General features: G+C 37.9%; 1 protein-coding gene across 2 annotated transcripts in view; it reads right to left on the bottom strand.

Moving 5' to 3' along the window:
- The window catches only part of SP4 (Sp4 transcription factor), a 96768-nt gene that overhangs the window by 5078 nt on the left and 65667 nt on the right, over positions 1-26023 (bottom strand). The window contains exons 5-6 of one of the 2 annotated variants that reach the window (XM_053553767.1): positions 23526-23725; positions 5710-5791 (exon numbers count right to left, since the gene is read on the bottom strand). In XM_053553767.1, the coding sequence (XP_053409742.1) occupies positions 5772-5791; positions 23526-23725 (220 nt within the window). In that variant the 3' untranslated portion in view covers positions 5710-5771. Of the gene's footprint in view, positions 1-5709; positions 5792-23525; positions 23726-26023 lie in introns of those variants that run through there. The other variant, XM_053553765.1, reaches the window with a different exon arrangement.

Raw genomic sequence — 26023 nt, forward strand, 5'->3', positions numbered from 1 at the left:
CCACAACGCCTGGCTATTTTTTTGTTGTTGCAGTTTGGCTGGGGCTGGGTTTGAACCCACCACCATCAGTATATGAGCCACAGGCGCCACCCAAATTCAACATATTTTAATAATAAGAGTTCCTGTGGGCTAGGCGCCTGTGGCTCAAGCGGCTAAGGCACCAGCCACATACAGCTGAGCTGGTGGGTTCGAATCTAGCCTGGGCCCACCAAACAACGATGGCTGCAACCAAAAAAGGCCGGATGTTGTGGCAGGCACCTGTAATCCCAGCTACTTGGGAGGTGGAGGCAGGAGAATCGCTTGAGCCCAGGAGTTGGAGGTTGCTGTGAGCTGTGATGCCGCAGTACTCTACCCAGGGTGACAGCTTGAGGCTCTGTCTCAAAAAAAAAAAAAAAGTTCCTGTGGCAAACCAGAGATGAAAATTAATTTCTTTCATCTGTTAAAGGCCAGTAACACCTCCGCCATACCACTACAAATATCATAATTAGTGGAGAAACTTTAGAACTATTGCCTTAACTATCAGGAACAAGCACGCTATTTTAAATCTATCTCACTACTATTTTCCAATAACATTGGAAGCTCTGACAAAGCTATAAGGTAAGAAAATGAGGAACAATTATTGAATGAAAACAAAAAAAGTATTGAAATAGATTACTTATAATTATCATTACCATTTACATGGAAAATCCAAGAAAATCAACATTTAGAATAAATTTGTCAAGTTGCCAGATTTATAATCAATCAAAAAGCAAAACCATTACTTACATAAGTTAATGTGTAATGCAAACACATATACACATATATAGAGAAAGCATCAGGAATGACTAACCAAAAACACAAGAACTACATAATGTTTTATGGACTGGCAGGCTTGTCACTATAAGTATGGCTGATCATCATACAGACCTGAAGATATAGGGGGAAAGACAAAAAGAAAAGTGTGTACAGAGACAAGTGTCCACTCCAAGCTGGGCATGGACCCCATGCCATGCCACACTCTGCAATCCTGGTCTTGGTCTCTGCCTTCATCTTGCTCTAGGGTCTAACTTGGTTCTGACAGGAAGAACCTAGAACAACTTCTCTAAAGTAGGAAGAAGTGGCCCACTTAAAAAAAAAAAATTACATTCACAATATTCTGAGAACTTTTCTTCTATTTCTTTCATAGTCGCAAAAAACTGAAAGATAAGTAATTGCTTTAAACAATATTCTCAAAAACATTCAAGATATTAAAAGTAAAGATATTAATCTTTAAGGTAAAAGTACTTGAACTTTATGAATGCTGACACTTGGTTAAGGACAAAAAAATTAAATGCTATTTAGGATCAATTATGAACTACTGTATCCTGTCAACTTTCCCACTTTATTTCAAAAGGAAAATTCTCAGTTTATAAATTTTAAAACTGAAAGAAATCTTGAAGATCTTACTTTATGTTTTCATTTTATAGATGAATGAGGTGAGGCTCAGAAATTAGTTTTCTTGGGAATAATAATTACCAATCTTATTAATGTCAGAGCAGTATTCAAGGCATCTGGTTTCTGGTTTAGGATGTTTATGCTACACTACCAAAATGTGACTAGAAACCACTGTTATTTTGTAGCAACAGTGGTTGTGAATTATCAGAAGGAAATGAGGTGCTGGGTGGCACCTGTGACTCAGTGAGTAGGGTACCGGCCCCATATACTGAGGGTGGCGGGTTGGAACCTGACCCCGGCCAAACTGCAACAACAACAAAAAATAGCTGGGGGTTGTGGCGGGCGCCTGTAGTCCCAGCTACTCCGGGAGGCTGAGGCAAGAGAATAATTGCCTGAGCCCAAGAGCTGGAAATTGCTGTGAGCTGTGCTGCCGCAGCACTCTACGGAGGGCAACAGAGTAAGACTCATCTCAAAAAAAGAAAAAAAAAAAAGAAATGTGGTGGTGATGGCCTGAAGACATGGGATCATTCAGTAAGTACACAGCTGACCAACCTGTATATAGGGACAGTTTGACAAATATTTGTAAATTATAATGTTCACAAACTTAGTCAATTTTCCACAAATATTTGTGGAACATCTGCAACGTGTCAGGCACTGGCAATATAAAAATGAACAAGTCAAAGTTTCTGACTTTCAGAAGCTTCCATTTTACAGTCATATAGAACTGTAAGTACCAATTAAGAAATAAAAAGTCAAGTCCCAGCTACTCAGTTGCAACTCGGTTACAAGAAAAATGGGAAGGAAATGGCAGTGACATGGTTTATGTGTGGACTTTATAGTCTGTGTAATCATAAGTCATATGGGTACTCAATTAATTTCAAGCTGGCTAGAATCTCAAAAAAGTAAATTATGAGGCCAGGAGCGGTGGTTCACGCCTATAAGGAGGCCACGGTGGGTGAACTGCCTGAGCTCAAGACTTCAAGACCAGCCTAAGCTAGAGAGAGACCTGGCCTGTGGCCTAGTGGGTAGGGCACCAGCCCCATATAACGAGGGTGGCGGGTTCAAACCTGGCGTTGGCCAAACTGCAACAAAAAAATAGCCAGGCCTTGTGGCGGGTGCCTGTAGTCCCAGCTGCTTGGGAGGCTGAGGCAAGAGAATCACCTAAGCCTGGGAGTTAAGAGGTTGCTGTGAGCTGTGACGCCATAGCACTCTAACAAGTGCAACAAAGTGACACACTGTCTCTAAAAAAAAAAAAAAAAAAAAAGAGCTGGGTGTTGCAGCAGGCATCTGTAGTCCCAGCTACTGAGGAGGGTGAAGCAACACAAATGCTTGAGCCCAGGAGTGTGAGGTTGCTATGAACTATGAAGGCACACCACTCTACCGAATGCAACGAAGTAAGACTCTAAAAAAAAATTTAATTATGTTGCACAATTACACTGTCATTTTAGGGGGGAATAACTCATTTTAATTTATCCTTTTTTCCACAGAAGTGTTTTCTGCTCTGTTAATTTCTAAATTACCTACTCTTAGTAAACATTATCATTATACTTTATACTATCTCAAGGAGGCAAAGACTAGTACTAACTATATGTGAAATGTTTTTATACTTAACGATTATTTTAATTATTGTATAATTATTCACAATATATTAATACTTTATAATTAGTAGAACTGATTATCAAGAGTATTAACATTAGTTACTATGGTAGACAGTATCAAGTATCTGAAACTAGTCTCTGGAACTTGTAAATATACTGTAGTGGACCACACCACGGACTGTAACAAACTGGTCAACATAAGGCACTAGGTCTGTTGTACTAATACATACATATGGTGCATGTCTGGTCTATGAAAATTAGGTCAACTTAAAGAGGTGGTCAATGTAGAGAAGTGGTCAACTATGGAGGTTCTTATGTATTGTTACAAGGTAAAAGGGGCTTTGCAGATATAACCAAAGTTATGGAGCTTAATATAGGGGATTATACTGAAAAATGTAGGTAGCCCAAATCTAATCCCACATACTCTTAAAAATAGAGAGCTATCTTCAACTGAAATCATAGAGATTATAAGTTTGAGAATAACATTAACTGCTGTAGCTGGAGGGGTCATACAGGAAGTATGAGAAGCAATGTGACTAGCCAGCCAGAGTCAACACCAGCCTCCACCTGACAGCCAGCAAGGTACCAGGGCCCTATGTCCTACAACAGCAAGAAACTGAATTTAGTTGACCAACTGAACAAATTTGGAAGAAGATTCTTCCCTAGAGCCTTCAGTATGGAACATAGCCCTGCTGACATTTTAATTTCAGCTTCCGGAGACACTAAGTAAAGCACCTAGCCAAGCCCACCCAAACTTCTGACCTAAAGAAATGATGAGATAAACGTGTGTTATTTCGTGTTATTTCAAGCTATTAAATTTGTGGTAGCTATAGAAAACTAATACAGTTATGTAAGATATAACCTTGCAAAAAATGAAAGCCTAATTAAAGTAAATTATATTTGACTTATCACATAGTTCAAGATCTATGAAATGTCTTAATTACAAGTATCCAGAACACTTCAGGGACAAATTCCAAATTTTATTTCTGTATGACATTCTCAAGAATGCAACACAAATTAATTTCAATAAATCGACTAAACCAACTATAGAAAAAAGTTGCTTCTTTTGTCTATAAAATTAAGAGAATACCGTGTTGTATCACATTATTATTAAGAGAAGACAATCTTTTAAATATAAAGGATTTAAATATAAAATGCATATTTAGAAACTACATTTGACTATTAATATATTTTTAACAATAATTTCCCTTGGAAATTACCAAATTGATTTTCCAATGGAACCACAATTGGAACGGCTGACTAGAATAAATCAGATCTTTTAAGTTTTATATATATGAAGTATCTATCCATCAAGAGTCAGTTATCTAGCTGTCATAGTTCTACCTATAATCTGGCTTTCAAAATGTTACCCTTAAATCTAAGCTAATACAAAGTATAAAACACTGGGCAGCGCCTGTGGCTCAGTGAGTAGGGCGCCGGCCCCATATGCCGAGGGTGGCAGGTTCAAACCCAGCCCCGGCCAAACTGCAACCAAAAAATAGCCGGGCGTTATGGCGGGCGCCTGTAGTCCCAGCTACTCGGGAGGCTGAGGCAAGAGAATCGCATAAGCCCAAGAGTTAAGAGGTTGCTGTGAGCCATGTGACGCCACGGCACTCTACCCGAGGGCGGTACAGTGAGACTCTGTCTCTACAAAAAAAAACAAAGTATAAAACATTTTATGAATTAATAATGCTATTCTAAGTTTCTTATTTGATAACATACTTCATATTTATAAATTAATTTCAGGAGTAAACTAAGGGTATGTACATAGTATTAGTTTGCTAGGGCTTCTGTAAAAAAAATAACATGTATTTGGTGGCTTAAAACAACAAAAATCTATTCTCTCATAGTTCTGAAGGCTAGAAGTCCAAAATCAAGGTATCTGCAGCACCAGGATCCCTCCAAAGACTCAATGAAAGTACCCTGGCTGGGTGTGGTGGCTCAAGCCCACTTTCCTAGCATTCTGGAAGCCAAGGTGGGTGGATTGCTTGAGCTCAGGGGTTCAAGACCAGCGTAAGCAAAAGTGAGACCCCTGTTTCTACTAAAAATAGAAAAAAACTAGCTGGGCATGGCACATGACTGTTACTCAGGAGGCTAAGGCAGGAGAATGGCTTCGGTCCAAGAGCTTGAGGTTGCTGTGAGCTATGATGATGCCACAGCACTCTACCTAGGGTGACAGAGTAAAAACTCTGTCTTTAGAAACAAAGAAAAAGAAAGTATCCCTCCTTGCCTCACCCTGCTTCTGGTGACTCCAGGCAGTCCTGGACAATTCCTCAGCTTGTAGCTGCACGGTTTCAACCCCTCCTATGCCTTTCCCTTCAGGGCTTTTCCCTGGTGCCTTCTCCTCTCGTAAGAACATCAGCTATTGGATTTAGGGCCCACACTAATCTAGTAGAACCTCATTTTAATTTCATTTATCTGCAAAAAATCCTATTTCCAAGTAAGGTCACATTCACTGATACTGGGGATTAAGACTTAAACATAGGACTAAAATTAGGACTTCTTTTTGGAAGAAAAAAAATTCAACCCACCAAAGGGACATTTTTAAGTGTCCTAAATTGAAAACACACACCCTTTACTCAATAACTTCCATCAAATGTATGTACCATATATACAATTTCCTTTCTTAGTGAAAGGAAACAGGCTTTTATATATAACTCATATTAAAATACAATTTACCCTTGAATAAGATGGGTTTAAACCATGTGGGCGGATTTTCTTCTGCCTCTGCCGCCCCAAGACTTCAAGACAAAGCCCTCCTCATCGTCCTCCTCCTCGGTCTACTCCACATAAAGACAAGGAAAGGAGGATGAAGATCTCATGATAATCTATTTGTATTTAATGAATAGCAAACTTTCTTGTCTTTATGATATTCTTAACATTTTTGTACTAGAGTACAATAAGAATAAAATATTGAATAAAATTGTATAACATACAAAATACCTGTTAACAGACTTACTGGTAAGGCTTTAGTTCAATAACAGACTATTAGTTAAGTTTGGGGGAAGTCAAAGGTTATACACAGATTTGACTACTCAGGGGTTGACACCCTAACTCCTACATTATTCCAGGGCCAACTACAATCACTCAAGTTATTCAAACTGGGAGACAAGTAGTTCCTAGATTCTGCCAACATTCCTGTCCCACCCCCAGTCTATCAGTCCCTTCTAGATTCTCTTTCTTACCTACACAGTCTAGAATAGCTAAAGTCTTTTCACCACCTCAATTTCTCTAAATTATTTATCCATGGATAAAAGTAAATAGTTGTCCCTTAGTATCTGTGGGGGATTGGTTTTAGGACTCTGAGGTTATGAAAATCTTCAGATGTTAAAAGTCCCTGTATAAACTGGCATATTTTCAAATAACTTACACATGTCCTCCTGCATATTTTAACTCGTCTCTAGATTACTTACAATTTTTAATATCATGTAAACTTTTGTACTGTATTGTTTTATATTGGTATTATTTTTAGGGGGTTTTAACAAATATTTTCTACCTACAGTTGTTGAATCTGCAGAAGTGAACCCCCAAAATACAAAAGGCCAACTATAAAAACTATAAAGATGGGAGAAATGATCATTAGAGAGAAGTCATGTGGCTTTCATTTTCTTGAAGTAAAGGACTAAGAGGAAGGTCTTAGTAAGGAGAGTGCTGAGGGATATAAGAAGACTTAAGAAGGAGATAACTGGGTGGCACTTGTGGCTCAGTGAGCAGGGTGCCGGCCCCATATGCCGAGGGTGGCGGGTTCAAACCCAGCCCCGGCCAAACTGCAACAACAAAAAAATAGCTGGGCCGTTGTGGCGGGCTCCTGTAGTCCCAGCTACTCGGGAGGCTGAGGCAGGAGAATCGCCTAAGCCAAGGAGTTGGAGGTTGCTGTGAGCTGTGTGATGCCATGGCACTCTACCGAGGGCAATAAAGTGATGTCTCTACAAAAAAAAAAAAAAAAAAAGGAGATAATTACTAAAGAAATGAGAAAACTGACAAGGAAGAATAGGACTGATAGGCACTTCTGACAGTCTGGCTGAGATTAGAAACCATGAATTTATAGGGACTGCATAATGAGTAATTTTTCATTTTCTCTTATAGCAATTATTAATTCAAATATAGAAATTCTTTAGTTATTTCATTATAAATGAAATATTGTGCCTTTATTTAGACAATCTTACCCACTCTGATAGTTTTAGCTATCATCTATAGATGGATGACAACAATAAGATCCAGATTCCTAAAGTCAGCTGTGAATCAGACATCTCCTAAATGTGCCACAGGCAGCATCATTGAACATGTCATTGCTTTTTCTGATCCCTATGCTTCAGAAAGAAAGGGTGACGGGGAGCAAAAACAACAAAAAAGGTGATGTCACTTAAAATAGTGAAGTCAAAAACTCAAAAAAACTGCTCTTCTATAAAAGCACCAAAAACCTGGTTTTGGGGGGATGGTGGTCAAAAGCAACCATTTTAGATTCTGGCAACTAATCAAGGCTTATAGCCACGTGGGGGGTGTTTATTCAGGGAAATGGCTGAATTTACAATGTCAAGCTCTGTGGTCTTTTAATTACTAGTTCTAATTTCCACTTCCCACCTCTGGCAGCTTGAAAAACAACGGACTGTGGCAGTGCCTGTGGCTCAAGGAGTAGGGTGTTGTAGGGTGTTGGCCCCATATGCCGGAGGTGGTGGGTTCAAACCCAGCCCCGGCCAAAAACTGGAAAAAGAAAGAAAGAAGAAAGAAAGAAAGAAAGGAAAGAAAGGAAAGAAAAAGGAAAGAAAGGAAAGAAAGAAAGAAAGAAAGACAACAGCCTGAATTCTCAGCACAGCTTAGTCGCCACCAGAGGGAGTGGAACACAAGAAGAGCTCTTTCAAAGCCTTATTTCATCACCGATCTGTATGGAGGTTCTCTGAAGACCCTGCTCACTGTCATATTTAACATGACTCTGAGGTAGCCCAGTAGGAAATGCTTCCTCTCAGGGGTGGAACTAGGCTGTGTCTTTGTTTAAAACAATTACAAAGCTAATATTGAACTTCATGACAAACAAAAGATTAATCAAACAAGCCTGAAAGGAAAAGCTAGCTGGTAGGTAAGATATCCATAGGGGCTTTAAAAAGCTGATCTATCTATCCCTGAGAATTAAGGTCACACAGGTAGTTAAGGCTGTGAGCCTGCTCAGAATAAGCCTAAGGAGGTCCCAGTTCTCCCCTGTGCCTAACGTTCAAGGCTCTGCCTGGCTATGTCAGAGATGTCAAAGGGTGACTGGCCCCTTCAGCACAGACGTATGGCTTCAAGTTTAACGAAAGAACATCTGAAGAAATAATAGGTGAAAACTTCAGAAATTTGATGAAAAACATTAATCTACATATCCAAGAAGTGTAATAAACTCTAAGTAGGTTAAATGCAGAGATTCACACTGAGATACACTATAATCAAACTGCTGAAAGTCACCAAAGACAAAATCTAGAAAGCAGCAAGAGGAACTATATTTAGGGCCTTGGAAAAGAAGTCAATTAAGAAAGACTTCTTAAATGGGTACAGGCGAAACTTACTAAATGCAGAATACAAATGCCTACATACAGTAACTAAGAAAATGCCATGAAGGCTACGTTGAAGTTTGATGAGAATATTTCAGATTGTATATGAAACCAGCACATTGTGCTCCTTGATTGCACTAATGTACACAGCTATGATTTAACAATAAAAATAAATTAATTAATAAAAAAAATCGATAATAAGTTAAAAAAAAAAAAGACTTCTTAAGATTTGGCGGGGGTGCAGTGTCTCACACCTGCAATTCTAGTAACCTGAGTGCTACTTGAGGCCAGGAATTCAAAACTATTCTGAGCAACATAGTAAGACCCCCATCTCTTTATTTAAAAAAAAAAAAAAATTAAATTAAATTAATCAAGCATGGTGGCATGTGCCTGTACTTCCAGCTACTTGGGAAGCTGAGCCCAGGAGTTCAGGGCAGCAGTAAGCTATTAATATGACTGCACTGCATTTCAGCCTGGGTGACAAAGTGAGACCCTGTTCTCCACAATTCCCCCCAGTCAGAGAAGTTTGGGCATGTTCTGGGGGGTATAGCCATAGGACAGGATCAGATAGCTTTGCCTTGTTCCTGATTCCAACCGGATTCTAACCGGAAGCAGTAGTCCTTCATCATTAAGTATGATGTTAACTGCAGAATTTTTGTAAATATCCTTTGCTGGGTTAATGATGTCCTTTTCAAATCTTAGTCTGCAGATAATGTTATAAAAATGGATGCAGAATTTTGCCAAATGTTTATTGTATACTTATTTAAGTAAACGTGATTTTTAGCTTTTTTTCCTGGAATAAACCCTACTTAGCAGTTACAATGCATTATTCTTTTAATATATTGCCACATTTCGTTTCCTAAGACTTTGTTGAAAATTTTGACATCTACACTTATGATATCGTTCTGTAGATTTTTCCCTTTTTCCTACTAATAAAATCTTTATCTGCTTTTGGTATACTATTAATATAGACCTCATAGAACAGGTTGGGAAGTATTTCTTCCTTGTTTATTTTCTGAAAGCGTGGAACTGGTATTCTTTCTTCCGTAAATGGCAAAGTTTGTCAATGAAACCATTGGGACCCAGGGATTTCTTTGTTTAAAGTTTTTAACTACAAATCTAATTTCTTTAACAGATATAGGAACTTCCTTAGCAAATATTGATACAAACTGTATCTTTTAAAGAGTTGGTCCTTTTTTGCTTTTTTTGAGACAGAGTCTCACTGTGTCACCTCCGGTAGAGTGCCGTGCCATCACAGCTGACAGCAACCTCCAACTCTTGGGGTTAAGGGATTCTCTTGCCGGCTATTTTTTGGTTGTAGTTGTCTTTGTCATTTAGCAGGTCCAGGCTGGGTTCGAACCCGCCAGCCCAGGTGTATGCAGCCGGCACCCTAACCACTGAGCTACGGGCACCAAGCTGAGTTGGTCCATTTCATAAAAGTTCTCAAAGTTGGGGTGTAGAGTTGTGCACAGTATTCCTTCATCACCCATTTAATGTTTGCAGAGTCTCTAGTTACATGTATTTTTACTTCTTTTATCAATTTTTTTGGCTAGTCTGACTAGAAATTTATCAGTTTTATCATTTCAAAGAACCAGATTTTGGTGTGATTTTCTCACACGCATATTTTTCAGTTTATTTCTGCTCTTACCTTTACTATTTCCTCCCTTCTTGTTTTGAATTTAATTTGCTCTCCCTTTCCTAGTTTCCTAAGGTGAACATTTAGATCAGGGGTGGGAAATCTGTAGCCTTCTTCTAGATCTTTAAGTGTGGCCTTTTGACTGAATCCAAATTTTATGGAACAAATGTTTTTATTTTTATTAATACATTTTGCTCATCTTTTATATTTTTATTTTTAAGATGAACATATTTCAAATACAAAGAAAAAAATAAGTTTCAATGAAGTAATCTTCCAAGATTGACCAGTACAATTGGAACATTAGTAAGCCACAGAGCTAAATTGAAGGCTGCTGTGCTTATAATTTAGTTCTAACCTGCCCCGTTAGAGAGAGTTTATGGGGTCGGAAATGCCAGTCTGTTATCAGTGTTTGACAACAGTACACTGTGTTTGAAGTAGAATTTGTGATTAGTTGTACAGCTCCACAGTATTTTTTAATTTGTCAGCTTATCATGTCAGAAGACCAAGAGAATGCTAAAGGAAGAAAACAGATTTTTTTAATGCGGATTAGGAATGGTTTTTGCTAAAGATAAAGTGATTTGCTTGCTTTGTGATGCTGCAATATCAATGTTAAAGAAATTTAAAGCTCATCAGAATAATAACACTAGTAAGAACCACAACTGTCTTAAATTAGAGGGAGCGGTATGGCAGGTTGTACTGCAGAAATTAAAAGATGAAAGGCAAAGATAATTCTTTCAAGCAGCAATAAGACCCGGAAATAATGCCACTGAAGCAACTTATAAAGTGGCTCATATATTCAGGGAAAAGGGGAAGCCATTCAGTGAGGCAGAAATCGTGAAAGAATGCAGTCAAAGTTGTAGGATGCTTAGACCCCCATAATGTTTCAAAGCACAAACAAATGCCTCTTTCAAGGAGAACCATAAGTGATCAGCAGCATGAAATAGCCTTCCATGCAGTATTCTCAAAAGGAAAACATATTATTTCATTGCTTTGGATGAATCAACTGATACTACTGACATGACTCAGGGTTTATACTTCATTCTGGTTACAACTGAGGATTTTCTTTGCTTTGAAGAGTTACTCACTTTGGGCATTCTTGTGAACAGAACACAGGGAATAGATAGCTTCAACAGTTTTCAAGATAAAAGTCATGCACAAGCTGAACTGAATTTGGTAAATTTAGTGAGTGTATGTGTAGACCATACACCTTCCGTGACTAGAAAACATGAAGGATTTATTGCACAGATAAAAAAGTTATTAACAGGCCAAGTGCAGTAGCTCACTTGAGCTCAGGAATTTAAGACCGGCCTGAAAGACAGCAAGACTCCATCCCCTCTAAAAGTAGAAAAATTAACAAGGGATGGTGCTGCGTGCCTCTAGTCCCAGCTACTCAGGAGGCTGAGGCAGGAGAATAGCTTAAGCCCAGGAGTTTGAGGTTGCAGTGAGCTATGAGGCCACTGGGCTCTACCCAGGGCAGCAGAGTAAGACCTTGTCTCACTTTAAAAAAAAAGGAATTAAGAGAATTAACAGATCCAGATGCCCTCATTTCCTTTCATTCTAATCTGCATCACCAAGATCTCTGTGCTAAAGATGCAATTTTAAGTGACACCTTGTAACAAGTTATAAGTATTTTTAACTATATTTGTGCAAATGCAACAGGACACTGTCAATTTAGTAACATGCTAAAGTTGAAGGATGAGGTATTTTTGTGGATTTACTATATTGAAAGAAAATATTACCATGAGAATGTGACCACCTCTCACTCCCTACCATAGGAATGTGACCTTTTGTAACTGTTCCAGAAGATAAGCGAATGTTTATTGTTAAAGACAAATATTTGACTGTTGATCTTATCTTAAGACAGTTGAATAATGAACCAGAGTTCTTCTTATCTGGTTAGAGCCCCTGCTATGTCTACTCCCTCTTACTTTATGGTTAGAGCCCCTGCCATGTCTGCTATTCCCGCCTACTTTGTAGTTTTTGCCTTTATAAGCTTGTAAAAACTGCTGTGCAGGGCTTGACTCCTCGGCTTCTAAAAAGAGTTGTGGGTCAAGCCCCGGCATGCAGGAATAAAAATCCTCTTGCGTTTTTGCATCAAGTGCCATCTCTTGCGGTTGATTGGGGTGGTCAGAGCTCCGGGCAGAGTGGGGGGTTCTGCCCCAAGTCTTTCAATATCATTCTAAAGTGTGTTGCCTATGGCAGGGACAGGTGTTAGCCTAAATTTATCTCTGCAAGAACAGATAAACTTTATGAAGAACAGAACTAGCAATGCGAATTATCAAAAGATTTCTACCAGAATGCAGGATTTCTAGGTGATACCATCTCAGATCAAAACAACTTGAGTATTTCTTTGTATTTTAAAACTAAGTCTACATATGATATGTAGCCAAAAAAAAAAAAAAAAAAATCCAAACATTTTGAAAAAAGCTATCTTTAAAAAAAAATTCTTTAAAAGGAAATTTCAGATGAACATTTTTCTTAGTTAGGAAAGGTTACTGATAAGAAGGATGATATATGCAAATCATTTGAAGAATACGAGCTGCTACAGAGCTATTAATTGGAGAATACAAGGAAAGGTTTACTCTCTTTGAGAATCATGACATCACTGTCAAATTAGCATTTTAGCCTCACCTAGTTGATATGACCAAGGCACCTGCAGAACTACAGATGAAATTAACTGAGCTCTCAGTAGATGACACTTTAAAGTCATTGTCTGGGGCTAAGAAAGAAATGATTGAAATTCAGAAAATGCTGAATATCCATGCCTTCAGCAACAGGCCCCCAAAATGCTTTCTTGCTTTTCAACCACTTATTGTTGAGAATTTATATTCTCCTACCTGATTCAAATCAAGATAACCTTAAGGTCACAGATGACTGATACCCATCTAGAGGATCAATGGAAACTATAGACCTCCATGCAGCAAACATATATTCAAATGCTTTCCAACAAAAAGCAGATGCAATAAAGTCATTAAAAAGTTAACTTTAGGGAAAAAAAAAGTTAACTTTAGAATCAACAAATAGTTTTCATTTTTTAAAATTATTAAGTACACGGGGGTTAGTTTTTTTAACAAAACACCATACATTTTTATAAGTATATTGAATTAAAGTTGCTGGAATGCAGGCTTATTTGAGTAGAGATAAACTAATGTGGCCTTCCAACATGAAAATGTGCCCCACCCTGGCTCAGATACTGACTTAAGACCTTTCCTTTTTACTAATAAAAGCATTTAAAGCTGTAAATTTCCTTTAAGCACAGTAAAACAAAGGTTTTCAACTACACAGGCTTCTTTGCCCTCCCTTCTTTACTTTTGCCTTATGTATTACATCAACATACAATGGAAACCTACCAGACAATGTTAAATTTTTTCACTGTGAGTAATCATCTGTATTTTAAAGAATTAAGGCAGAGGAAAAGTAGTCTGCTGTATTTGCCATTTCTTCTGGCAAATGCCTGGGTAAATACAGCAGACTATTTTTTGCCCTTCTTTCATTATTTAATGTCAATTTTCTCTCTAGTATCATTTATTTTTTATCCTGAAGAACTTCCTTAGCATTTCTTTTGGACATCTGATAGCAACAAATTCTCCTTCTTCCACAAATATCTTTATTTTTATCTTTGTTACTGTACAGCCTGAGGAATGCTAACAGATTTTCTTCCCCTCCTTCTTTGGGCTTCCATAGTTTCTGAGGAAAAATCTGCCATCATTTGAAATTTTGCTCCCCTATACTTAATGTGTCATTTTCTTCTGACTTCAAGATTTTTTTCTTTATCTTTGATTTCTAGCAGATTAATTATGATCTGTCTGAGCATGATTTTTCAGTTCTTATCTAAGATTCGATGAACTTCCTGAATCTATAATTTACACCTTAATATGGAAAATCTCAGCCATTAATTCTTCAAATCTTCTCTCTAGTTATCAATCATTCACCTCTTCTTCTGGGAGCCTAATAACACAAATTTTAGATCTTTTATTATTGTACCACAGACCCCTGAGGTCTACTTCATTTTCTGACACCCCAATCTTTTTCCTCTCTGTTCCTCAGACTTCATGACTCAAGGCATTCTGGACTGTACCCTGAACATTTTGCATACTGTATTATAAAGATTCTGGGTCCTGTTAAAAATCCTCTAAAGAATGTTTTTTTGTTTTAGTAGGCAATCAATCCATTTAGTTTCAGACTAAGTTCCACCTTGCCTTTTTTGAGCAGTACTTCCAACACTAATTCAGTTTTCAAAGGCATTGTTATGTTGTTTGGGAATGGCCACTACATGCTAAGAACCGGCTGTGGCTTTTAAGTTAGTTCAGTTCAGGAGGCCTTTGCTATGGTTCACTGTGTCTTTCTGTGAACATACATAATACAGCTCATGGTTGAGGCCAGAATTTCTTTTGATCCACAAAAAGAATTAGGGAACACTTTTGTATCTCTGTTCAAAATTCTCCCCATGCATCCCAACCTCCAACTGTCCCTTTTTCTAGTTCTCTTGGCCACAAAATCAGGGTTCTCTGAGAGTTCTTGAGTTTTTTTTTTTTTGGCCAGGGCTGGGTTTGAACCTACCACCTCCAGCATATGGGACCGGCGCCCTACTTCTCTGAGAGTTCTTGTACTGTTCTGCACCTATCCCGTGAGTGGGACCACTTTCAAATCGAAAGTTGCAAGAGAGAAAAATGGTGATTACTCTAGGATTCATTAGAAAACAAAAATCCTGTTTCCTAGTTCCTCTAAACAGAGATACGGAGATTTTCTAGGGTTTGTTGGTGTCTGTGCTGTCATTACTGCTGTGCAACCTACAAACAAAACTGGCTTTGGAGACAGGGGCTCCTTTTCTTGCTTCCCTAGCTGGAGATAGGAGGTTTCTCCTAGAGTGTTTGCTACCTACAGCTGAGATGAAGGAAACAAAACTCTGTGAAATAAACCTACCCTGTACACTGTTTTCAAGTTTTGGCTTCATTTCTCAATTTTCTGCTATTGTTCGTTTTTCACTGCTCTCATTCAGATGCTTAAGAAGAAGACAAATAAAAGAAACAAAAACAAACTCTATTCAGAGTTTTTAGTGTCATCAAAGGTACAGATGAATTGTAGTTTAATCCATTTTGGCCAGCAGTGGACTCCAAGGTTAACAATTTCGACCATATCACACACTAACTGAAATATCCATAAAAAATTCTGATAGAAAACATCTATGCAATTGATAAAGTTTCCTGAATGTTCAATTTTGATCAAGGTTTCCTCACCTTATAAAAAAAATCAGTTTCATTCTCTCTCAAATGTATTTTATAGAATCTATTCAATTTAAGTTTATAATTATTGACATAATTTAGAATATATGTAACTTTATATGATGTTTTATCTTGGATAAAATACTTTAAGTCGGGGCGGTGCCTGTGGCTCAGTCGGTAAGGCGCCGGCCCCATATACCGAGGGTGGCGGGTTCAAACCCGGCCCCGGCTGAACTGCAACCAAAAAATAGCCGGGTGTTGTGGCGGGCGCCTGTAGTCCCAGCTACTCGGGAGGCTGAGGCAAGAGAATCCCGTAAGCCCAGGAGTTGGAGGTTGCTGTGAGCTGTATGATGCCACGGCACTCTACTGAGGGCGATAAGGTGAGACTCTGTCTCTACAAAAAAAAAAAAAAAAAAAAAAAATACTTTAAGTCATCGCATACTAGGAAAACCCCTTTCACAGTTAAAAACATTTTTTTTAGGTGCTCTTGTGAAAATGTTCTTAGCTGGTGAAAAAGAATTAGAAGTATGGTTGAAGATGTAATCACTCTGTAACACTAGTTAGTAAAAATCATCCCAGGAGTGCCTATTGCTCAGCACACTATGAATGGCGAAATATTTCCAAAAGGTGAACTATATTAATACAAGTGACACATTAAATGTGAATGCCTACATAATGACATCCTCAACCTTACTATAAATATTACTCGGTTATATCATTATATTAGTTATATCATTACAATAGTTCTTAGTTAATAGGAAAATAAATATAAATCTTTTTCTTTCTTTCTTTTTTTTCTTCTGTTTAAGAGACAGGGTTTTATCAGGGCTGCAGAGCAGTACAGCTATTCACAGGCATGATCTTAAGGTACTACAGCACTAACCCCGGGGGCTCAAGCAATTCTCCTGCCTTAGCTTCACAAGGAGCTGGGACTATAGGTATGCACTACCACACCTGGGTAAATGTAAATCTCTAATGTTTAAGATAGCAGCAAAATCACACCTGTTTATCTCTTCTCCTCACTGAGACACCCATTAAAATAATAGTGAAGGTGTAAACCTGAGTTAAATCCGTGGTAACAAAAAGAATAGGAAAGGAAGTACATCAGCAAAACAATAATTGTATCAAATTTCTGTAAACTAAGAGACTGTCAAGGAAGAGGATATGTTCTGGAAAAGAGTCAATCTTTCTTCTGTAGTAACCTGTAAAAGTCTGGGATTCAAAATGGTGGGAGGGAGACATAGAACATAAAACAGAAAATTAATGTCTATACAGGAACTTAACTCTACCATGAAAAAAATGGGCAAAATATTTGAGAATATGTATCTAAAGAAAATAGTTCCACTGTATTTTGGTAATTTAGCATCTTCTACTGTAACAGTTTCCTACCCAATTATCTAAAATAAAAGCCATAGCTCATGAAGTTTTCAAAAATCTTTCACTTGAACATATTTATTAATCATCATCCACTTGAACAAAAACCAAGGATCACTAGATAAGTCAGGAAGGCCAACAACAGTGGAAAAAGCAAGATACAGACAAAAAATTATTCTGGAGGAAACACAAAATTGTAGATGAAAACTTTTATTTTCAGCAAGTGTCTGCATCCATATAATGAGAACAAGAGGCAGTTAAGGAAAAAAAAAACTCTCTTCCCTTCACCTATGGACTAAGCTAAGTGACTTATTTCTAACAGAATACAGAAAGAGAAAATAGTAACTTTACAGTGGAGAAACCTCGCAAACGCTACATTAACCAATTCATCAGAGTTAAAAGCACCCACAATCAGGCATATTTATCATATGTAACCCCCCTGTAATGTGATGAGAAAGGCACTATAATGCCCGTGATATTCTTCCCAGCAAGAATTCATAACGTCACTCTAATTATTAGAAAATATTAGAACAAACCTAAATCATAGGACATTCTACAAAATATTTAACCTAGTATTTTTCAAAAGTGTTAAGGTAATAAAAGATAAGGAAAGAATTACGAAAAGTCACAGATCTATCATAGAAGACCAAGTAGCTATAATAAATAAATACAATGTGATATTCTAGATTGACTCCGGGAAGACAAAAGACATACTGGTGTAAAAGTCTGTAGATTAGTTAACAATATTTTAACAATACTAATTCCATAGTTTTTATATGAGAAGTTAGCATTAAGGGAAGCTTGGTGAAGGATACATGGGAAATCATTTGAAAATAAATAAATGAAGTTACAAGGGAAAAATCAGGTCACCTACAACAAACCAGGAAAGAATACTAAAGGAAAGGACTTTTTTTTTTTTTTTGAGATAGTCTCATTTTGTTGCCCCCGGTGGAGTGCCATGGTGTCATAGCTCACAACAACCTCCAATTCTTGGGCACAAGTGATTCTCTTGCCTCAGCTACACCCGCTACAAGGCCTGGCTGTTTTTAAAGATGGGATCTAACTCGAGCTCAGGCTGGTCTTGAACCTGTGAGCTTAGGCAATCAACCCTCCTCGGCCTTCCAGAATGCTGTGATTACAAGTGTGAGCCATGGCGCCGGGCCTTAGGAAAGGACTTCTTATTGGTAAAACAAATGCAAGAAAATAATAGAGCAGTGCCATTGATATTTGAGAGAGTATAGTTTTCTATCACTATATTGGCCAACCCATCAAATTAAGTAGTAAGCTAAATAAGTAATTTTTCAGACAAATTTACTTTCCTATCCTTTTTGTTAGGAAGCATTTTAGAATGTTTTTTAGCAACCAAGAGTAGACTGACCCAGAATAAAAATACGAGATCTTGAGAACCATATGACATCCAAACCAATAGAGCAGGGAAGAAAAATCTCAAAGATTACAGCTGGGTAGCAGTGCCCTACAAAAAAATCAGTCCATATTTATCAGAAAAATGTAAAGTTCTGGAATTAAAAAAAAAAAAATGAATGGAGTTGATTACTATTCTTGAAAATCTGGAATAACCAAAGATGGTAGATAAAGTTAGACAATGCAAGAAAAATGGCAATTAGAAACTCTAAAAAGAAACAAAAACCACACAAAAAAGAAAACATAATGAAACTACATTATATAGTCATAATTATTTACTAATTTTCAACCTTAATAATTAAGCTATAAAGAAAGAGATTAGTGCAAGCTTTTAATCTTAAGAAAAATCATACACTTTGGATGAGATAAAAGGTAAAAGGGATGGGAAGTGAAGAACAGACAGTAATATTCACATCATAGAATAGTGAGTCAAGAAATAATATCTGGCCTACATATAATTTTAAAAAATAATCTTAAAATCTTCAAATGTCTTCAGATAGTGCAAAGTGAAGTAAATCATTAACTTTCAATGCAAGTAGTCAACAGATAATGTCTAATATTGATAATTCAATAAATAACAGTATAAGTATATAATTTAGATAAATGGCAGTCATCATGGGAAGAACAAAAAAGCAATGTAGTAAAACGAGTAGATATCGTTTTCTCTGGGGAGCACAAAAGGGAATGGGGAGTAAAGAGCTTCCTTACTCTTCTATATGATTTGATTTTTAAATACCATATACATGTGTCATTTTAAAAACCTTTTTTGTATTTACTGTTTAAAAAAAATAGAGCTTCACCATTTTCAGTAGTAAAACAAATTAGTTCTTCATTCATTTACAGTAAGTCAATGAGTTTTTACTTATAATAGTGGTTAGACACTGAATAAAACTTGGCTTTTGCCATGAATGATGAAGGCTTCCAACTTACATTAATTGCTTAATCAATACTTAATTTTAAAAATACTTTTTCATATTCTTTTCAACAAATTTAATAAACACTTAAAATAGAAGTTATGTTAAGAGGCAGGGGGAGGTCAAACCTACCTATCAGGTACAATGAACACTATTTGGGTAGTGGGCACAGTAATAGTCCCATGCTTAATGACTTAAGCATTATAAAAGCTACCCATGTAACCGAAACATTTGCACCCCCTTAATATTTGAAATTTAAAAAGTTATTTAATGTTAAATTTTTAACATCAATAACAAGTATATTGGTATTAAGCTCAATATTTTTTAGGGTTAAAATGTTTTAATTAAACAATCTTGTGTATGATATATTTAAGGCATTTGAACCAATGAAAGTAAACATAAAGAACATTCGATTCTGAATTATCAAGCTAGTAGATGATGATAATGGTGTGGATAATTTTTAAAAAGAAGACATGCCATAAATCATTAATATCTGGTTTGAAGTGTATGTATATACATTCTTGAATAGATTTGTTTTGTGTATCTGCATGCCTGTGGACTTGGGACAGAGAAGGACTTACAAACTCATCACTTCTCAGACAAAATGATGTAATCACAAAGCGAGGCTACAAATCAAACAAAGTGGCAATTTTTCTTGGCTTCCCTAACCCATCCCACTGCTAACCCAGGGTGAAAATACTGCATCCTTTTATACAGACGTAAACAGCATTTTTCTAAAACAGACATCAACATTGATGTGAGATTAATTTTTTTTTTTTTTTTTGTAGAGACATGGTCTCACTTTTATGGCCCTTGGTAGAGTGCCGTGGCCTCACACAGCTCACAGCAACCTCCAACTCCTGGGCTTAAGCGATTCTCTGCCTCAGCCTCCCGAGTAGCTGGGACTACAGGTGCCCACCACAACGCCTGGCTATTTTTTGGTTGCAGTTTGGCCGGGGCCGGGTTTGAACCCGTCACCCTCGGTATATGGGGCTGGCGCCTTACCGACTGAGCCACAGGCGCCGCCCGATGTGAGATTAATTTTAAATCACATTATATTTGCCAATGTCAGTAGTGAGACAGTATTAGAAGTCCCAAGACAGTACCATACAGAAAGGTTTCTAAGCTTCTTTTCTTAATTAAAAGTTCAGTGCTTTCGAGGACTGGGCCAGATTGAGCATTCCTAAATCAGAAATGCCTCAAAATCTAAAATTCCACACAAAAATAAAGTATTACATAAAATTACCTTCACCAAAAATAAATAAATAAAATTACCTTTAGGCTATATGTATGAGGTATATATTATATATAAAACATAAATAAATTTCATGTTTAGACTTGGGCCCCATCTCCAAGATATTGCATTGTATATATGCAGATATTCCAAAATCCTAAAAAGTCCAAAACCTCAAATACTTCTTCTGGTCCTAAACATTTCAGATAACAGATACTCAAATTATACTTACTTGTGTTACCACTTTATGTGCATGTCAAATTAGATAACTTATATTTATCTTTTTTTTTTTTTGGTAGAGACAGAGTCTCACTGTACTGCCCTCGGGTAGAGTGCCGTGGCGTCACACGGCTCACAGCAACCTCTAACTCTTGGGCTTACGCGATTCTCTTGCCTCAGCCTCCCGAGTAGCGGGGACTACAGGCGCCCGCCACAATGCCCGGCTATTTTTCTGTTGCAGTTTGTCCAGGGCTGGGTCGGAACCGGCCACCCTCGGCATATGGGGCCGGCGCCCTACTCACTGAGCCATAGGTGCCGCCCTGTATTTATCATTTTTAATAGATCTCATTTATTTCCTTTTCTGAGACTACTTTTTGATCTTAAAATGGAGGTAATTTCTGTCTCATATTGTTGCTAATGGTATCCAATTAAGTAATATATTCACAACATCTGATATATGGTAGCTGATCAAAAAAATGTCAGTTCTATTACCCGTTTTGTCCTCATAGGTACCTTGGTACATGTTAAACTCTAGTTTGATAATTTATTCAAATTAATTCATTCAATAATTAAACAGAGTCCTAAATAGGTATCAATACGGGGGAAACTATAACATATAAAACACACAAATGAGGGCGGCGCCTGTGGCTCAGTCGGTAGGGCGCTGGCCCCATATACCGAGGGTGGTGGGTTCAAACCCAGCCCCGGCCAAACGGCAACCAAAAAATAGCTGGGCGTTGTGGCGGGCGCCTGTAGTCCCAGCTACTCGGGAGGCTGAGGCAAGAGAATCGCTTAAGCCCAGGAGTTGGAGGTTGCTGTGAGCTGTGCGAGGCCACGGCAGTCTACCGAGGGCCATAAAGTGAGACTCTGTCTCTACAAAAAAAAAAAAAAACACACACAAATGAAAAAGAAAACAACTCAAAAGAAAGTGAGGAACAGAATAAACAGAAAGAGTATATAAATGAATATATGAATACATAAGAAAAGATGCTTAATTTCACTGACAATCAGGAAAAATATAAACTTAAAAAATGAGAAAACATTTCCTCGGAGTAACAAAAACTTTCGAGGCCTGATAGTACCGAGCACTGGTGAGCACACAGTGAAATGGAAATCATTAATCACTGCCCTTTTTTTTGAGACAAAGTCGCACTGTCACCCTGGGGTTGAGTGCCATAATGTCATCATAGCTCACAGCAACCTCAAACTCCTGGGCTCAAGCGATCCTTTGACCTCAGCCTCTGAAATAGCTGGGACTGCAGGCACCTGCCACAACGCCTGGCTACTTTTTCTATTTTAATTGAGACAGGGTCTCGAACTCAGGGTCCAGCTCAGGCTGGTCTCGAACTCCTCAATTCAAGTGATCCACCCGCCTCGGCCTCCCAGAATGCTAGAATTACAGGTGTGAGCCACTGAGCCTGGCCAATCATTGCTTCTGAATTAAAGATTATAACAGTCACTTCAGACATTCTTATCTAGAAAAATCAAACATATACATTCTCTGTGATCCAAAAATTCTACTTCTCAGGCCGGGCACAGTGGCTCATGCCAATAAGCTAGCACTCAGGGGGGAAAGGTGGGTGGACTGTCCTGAGCTCACAGGCTTGAGATCAGCCTGAGCTAAAGAATGACCTCATCTCTAAAAATAGCTGAGCGTTGTGGTGGGTGCCTGTAGTCCCAGTTACTTGGGAGGCTGAGGCCAGAGAATCGCTTGAGCCCAAGAGCTGGATGTTGTTGTGAGCTATGATGCCACAGCACTCCACCAAGGATGACAAAGTGAGAATCTGTCTCAAACAAAACAAATAAAAAAACACTAAGGCACAGAGGGAGACTCTGTCTCGAATAAATAAATAAAACTTGCATAATTTATAAAAAACAAACAAAAACTCTTTACTTTTCCTGGCCATGGTGGCTCACACCTGTAATCCCAGCACTTAGGAAGCTGAGGAGAGTGGATTGCCTGAGCAAGAGCAAGACCCCATCTCAAAAAAATAGCTGGGCATTGTGGCGAGTGCCTATAGTCCCAGCTAAGCTACTTGGGAGGCTGAGGCAAGAGAAGTGCTTGAGCCCAACAGTATGAGGTTGCTGCAAGCTATGATGCTAGGGCTTTCTACCAAGGGCGTCCAGTATGATGATGTCCCCTCTCCCTGCACCCCCCCGGCAAAAAATTCTACTTCTCACACATGTTAACTACATGTTCACATCAACAGTTTGGGAAATGGATGAATACAGTGTGGTAGTCATGTGATGGAATACTATACAGCAATTAAAATATACCAATGTAAATGTACATATATACAAACTTGGACAGATCTCAAAACATAGTAGGTAACTTAATAATACATACAAAATAATATTTTATATATAAATGCATGAGTAACATATGTAAAAGTATTAAAAATGTACTAAAATACTTAAGACACATTAAATTCATGAGCTGTTATTTTTGAGAGGTGGAAGAGCAAAGATGAGGCCTACTTTATAAAGTGATGGGTTTTTTTAAAAAAACAGAAAATATAATATTAACAGCTGCCAATTCTGAATGAAGGTTATTGGGTGGATGTTTGTTACATTATTCTCAATACTTGGGTAAATTTTCTAGATTTGTTAAAGAGAAACAACTAAAACAAATGAAGGTTACCATTAAGATCATATGATTCAACGTTCTTCACCTATTTAAACACTTAAAAAAAACGTGATTTCAGCATGCTAAGAATATAAGAGAAACAAGCGGAATAAATTCTAGCTCATGTAAATATGCTGATAAAACTTATAAAAAGTAGAATTTAATGCATCTTAGAAATGAGGGAAAGAATTTTGGTCTTAAGTATCTTCTGCATAATCATTAAAATGAATACTTTGCTCTGTACTTGCTTATTTCCAATTTGATAGCTAAACTATCCTTTCAGTGTTTATGTAAACAATGAAAAAAATAAGTAGAAAGTACGAGTCGTAAAATAAACCAACTAACCTGTATGGGTTCTTCTATGTCTCTGAAGCTCATCACTTCTTGTGAATCTTTTGCCACAAAACATCCAGTTGCATATAAAAGGTCTTTCTCCAGTATGCCAGCGAAGATGTGCTCGTAGGTGAGATGTCTTGCCATAAACTTTTCCACATCCTTCAATATGACAGATGTGCTGTTTCTTTTTTCCTGGTTCATTACTGCCTCTAACAAAAACAAAAACCAAACAAGAATTTAATTACATTCCCAAACACTAGACTTATAATCATGAAAAAAATAAAAAAGAAACAAGGTGATTAAATGTTGCTTTTCTGAATAAGTTTCTTTGACTATGATGTCATAATTGCAGCTAAAGATCAAAAAAATTTCCATTAAAAGGAAAAATAAAACAAGTCTGTGTACTAAAACACAAAAATGCTATAAAAATGTGTTGTTAATCTGAAGAGTTTATGCTCTACTATGGAATTCATGTTTTTTCCCTCATCAGCTCTTCCCTTGGGGAAAAAAATCTCTTCAGCTTTTCAAGGCACTTGAAAATTCTCCTCAAAAATACAAAAAAGATGGCAACTACAGTCAAAAGTAAAAGGTGCAGAATTTTATTTCCAGCAGGACAGTGCGAGGAGTTCCATAAAACTGTTTCCCACTGAAACTGGTGAAAATTATAAATAACAAAAAAAAAATGATTTAAAGTCTCTGGAAATGGCACAGCGCCATAGCACCATGGTTATGGCGTCAGCCACGTACACTGAGGCTGGTGGGTTTGGCCCAGCCCGGGCCAGCTAAACAACAATGACATCTGCAACAAAAAATAGCTGGGCACTATGGCAGACACCTGTAGTCCCAGCTATTTGGGAGGCTGAGGCAAGAAAATCGCTTAAGCCCAGGAGTTTGAGGTTGCTGTAAGCTGTGACGCCACAGCACTCTACCAAGGGTGGCATAGTGAGACTCTGTCTCAAAAAATAAATGAATAAATAAATAAATAAAATAGAAAAATAGTCTTGGAAATGGTCCTATGAATAAATAATAGCACATAAACAGTTATTCAAGAAGATCACACAAAACTCAGTAAAAATAGTGGGAGTCTGTGATATGTGAACCAATACTCCTTCCCTCCTCCCTAGCAGGACACAGAATAAGCTTCCCTCTCTTTTCACCTCCCAGTCAGAGAACTATCTCCCCCACGGGAGTCAGGACATCTGCATTTCTCATCCTAACCCCAGTTACATGTGGCTGAGACTAAGTTCCAGGCAAGAGTGCCTGAAACCTAGCCCTTAACCTTGGGATACAGGTGTGATTAAAAACGCTGAGGTCCGGATTGCTCTTGACCTTGTGCATTCTTAACTCATCAAGTGTAGGTTCTAAACCCAGAAAGGCAAGCAGAGAAGACCTGAGGGTACTGCTGTTCCTTCCACCAAGTGGTCAGCTCCTAAAGCAGAAGTATCGCCCACAGAGAAATGTACCAGTGTCTCAAACCCTGGCTAGACAGCCATGACCCAGAAATTTTGGCCACAGCCTAAAACAGAATTCAAAATCTCTTCCCAAAGGAACGGACTCTATTTGCTACAGAGTGAGAAGTTCAAACCTAAGGGTATTCTCAAAAAAACTGGAGATTGTTGCAAAAGGTAAATCGGAGGAGACTAATAGACTGGTTGGAGATATAGGCTAAATTCCAGGCTGGCTATTTTGCCAGACAGAAGCAAAGAAAGAGCTGAAAGAAGCCTTCCTGGGGTCAGAATAAATGTTAAACACTGGGATTTTTTAGAAAGTTCAACAAAATTAACAAACCTTTGTGCTACACTGACCAAGAGAAAAAGAAAAGACTGAAATTAATAGAATCAGAAATGAAAGAGACAACATCACTACCAACCTTACAGAAATAAAAAGAATTATAAAGGACTACTATAACAATTCTATGCCAATTACTTAGATAACTAAGATGAGGTGGATTAATTCCTAGAAAGATAAAAGTGACTCAAGAACACTTAATCAGAATAAGCCTATACAGGTAAAAAGATTGAATTAGTAATTAAAACTACTCACAAGAAAAACAGCTTCACTGTTAAATTCCATAAAACACTTAAATATATTAAAGTATTAATACCAGTTATTCACAGTCTTTCAAAAAAATAAAACTGCAGACAATACACTTTATGTGAAGACAGTATTAATATTACCAAAACTAGAAAAAGACAAAATTACAAAAAAGAAAGACCACAGACCAATAACTCTTATGTCTATGGATGCAAAAATCCTCCTGAAAGGGCGGTGCCTGTGGCTCAGTGCATAGGGCACCGGCCCCATATGCTGAGTGTGGCGGGTTCAAACCCAGCCCCAGCCAAACTGCAACAAAAAAATAGCCGGGCATTGTGGCACGCGCCTGTAGTCCCAGCTGCTCGGGAGGCTGAGGCAAGAGAATGGCGTAAGCCCAAGAGTTAGAGGTTGCTGTGAGTCGTGTGATGCCACGGCACTCTACCCGAGGGCGGTACAGTGAGACTCTGTCTCTA

This window comes from Nycticebus coucang, chromosome 11 (genome assembly GCF_027406575.1).
Source record: "Nycticebus coucang isolate mNycCou1 chromosome 11, mNycCou1.pri, whole genome shotgun sequence".
Taxonomy (NCBI): Eukaryota; Metazoa; Chordata; class Mammalia; order Primates; family Lorisidae; genus Nycticebus; species Nycticebus coucang.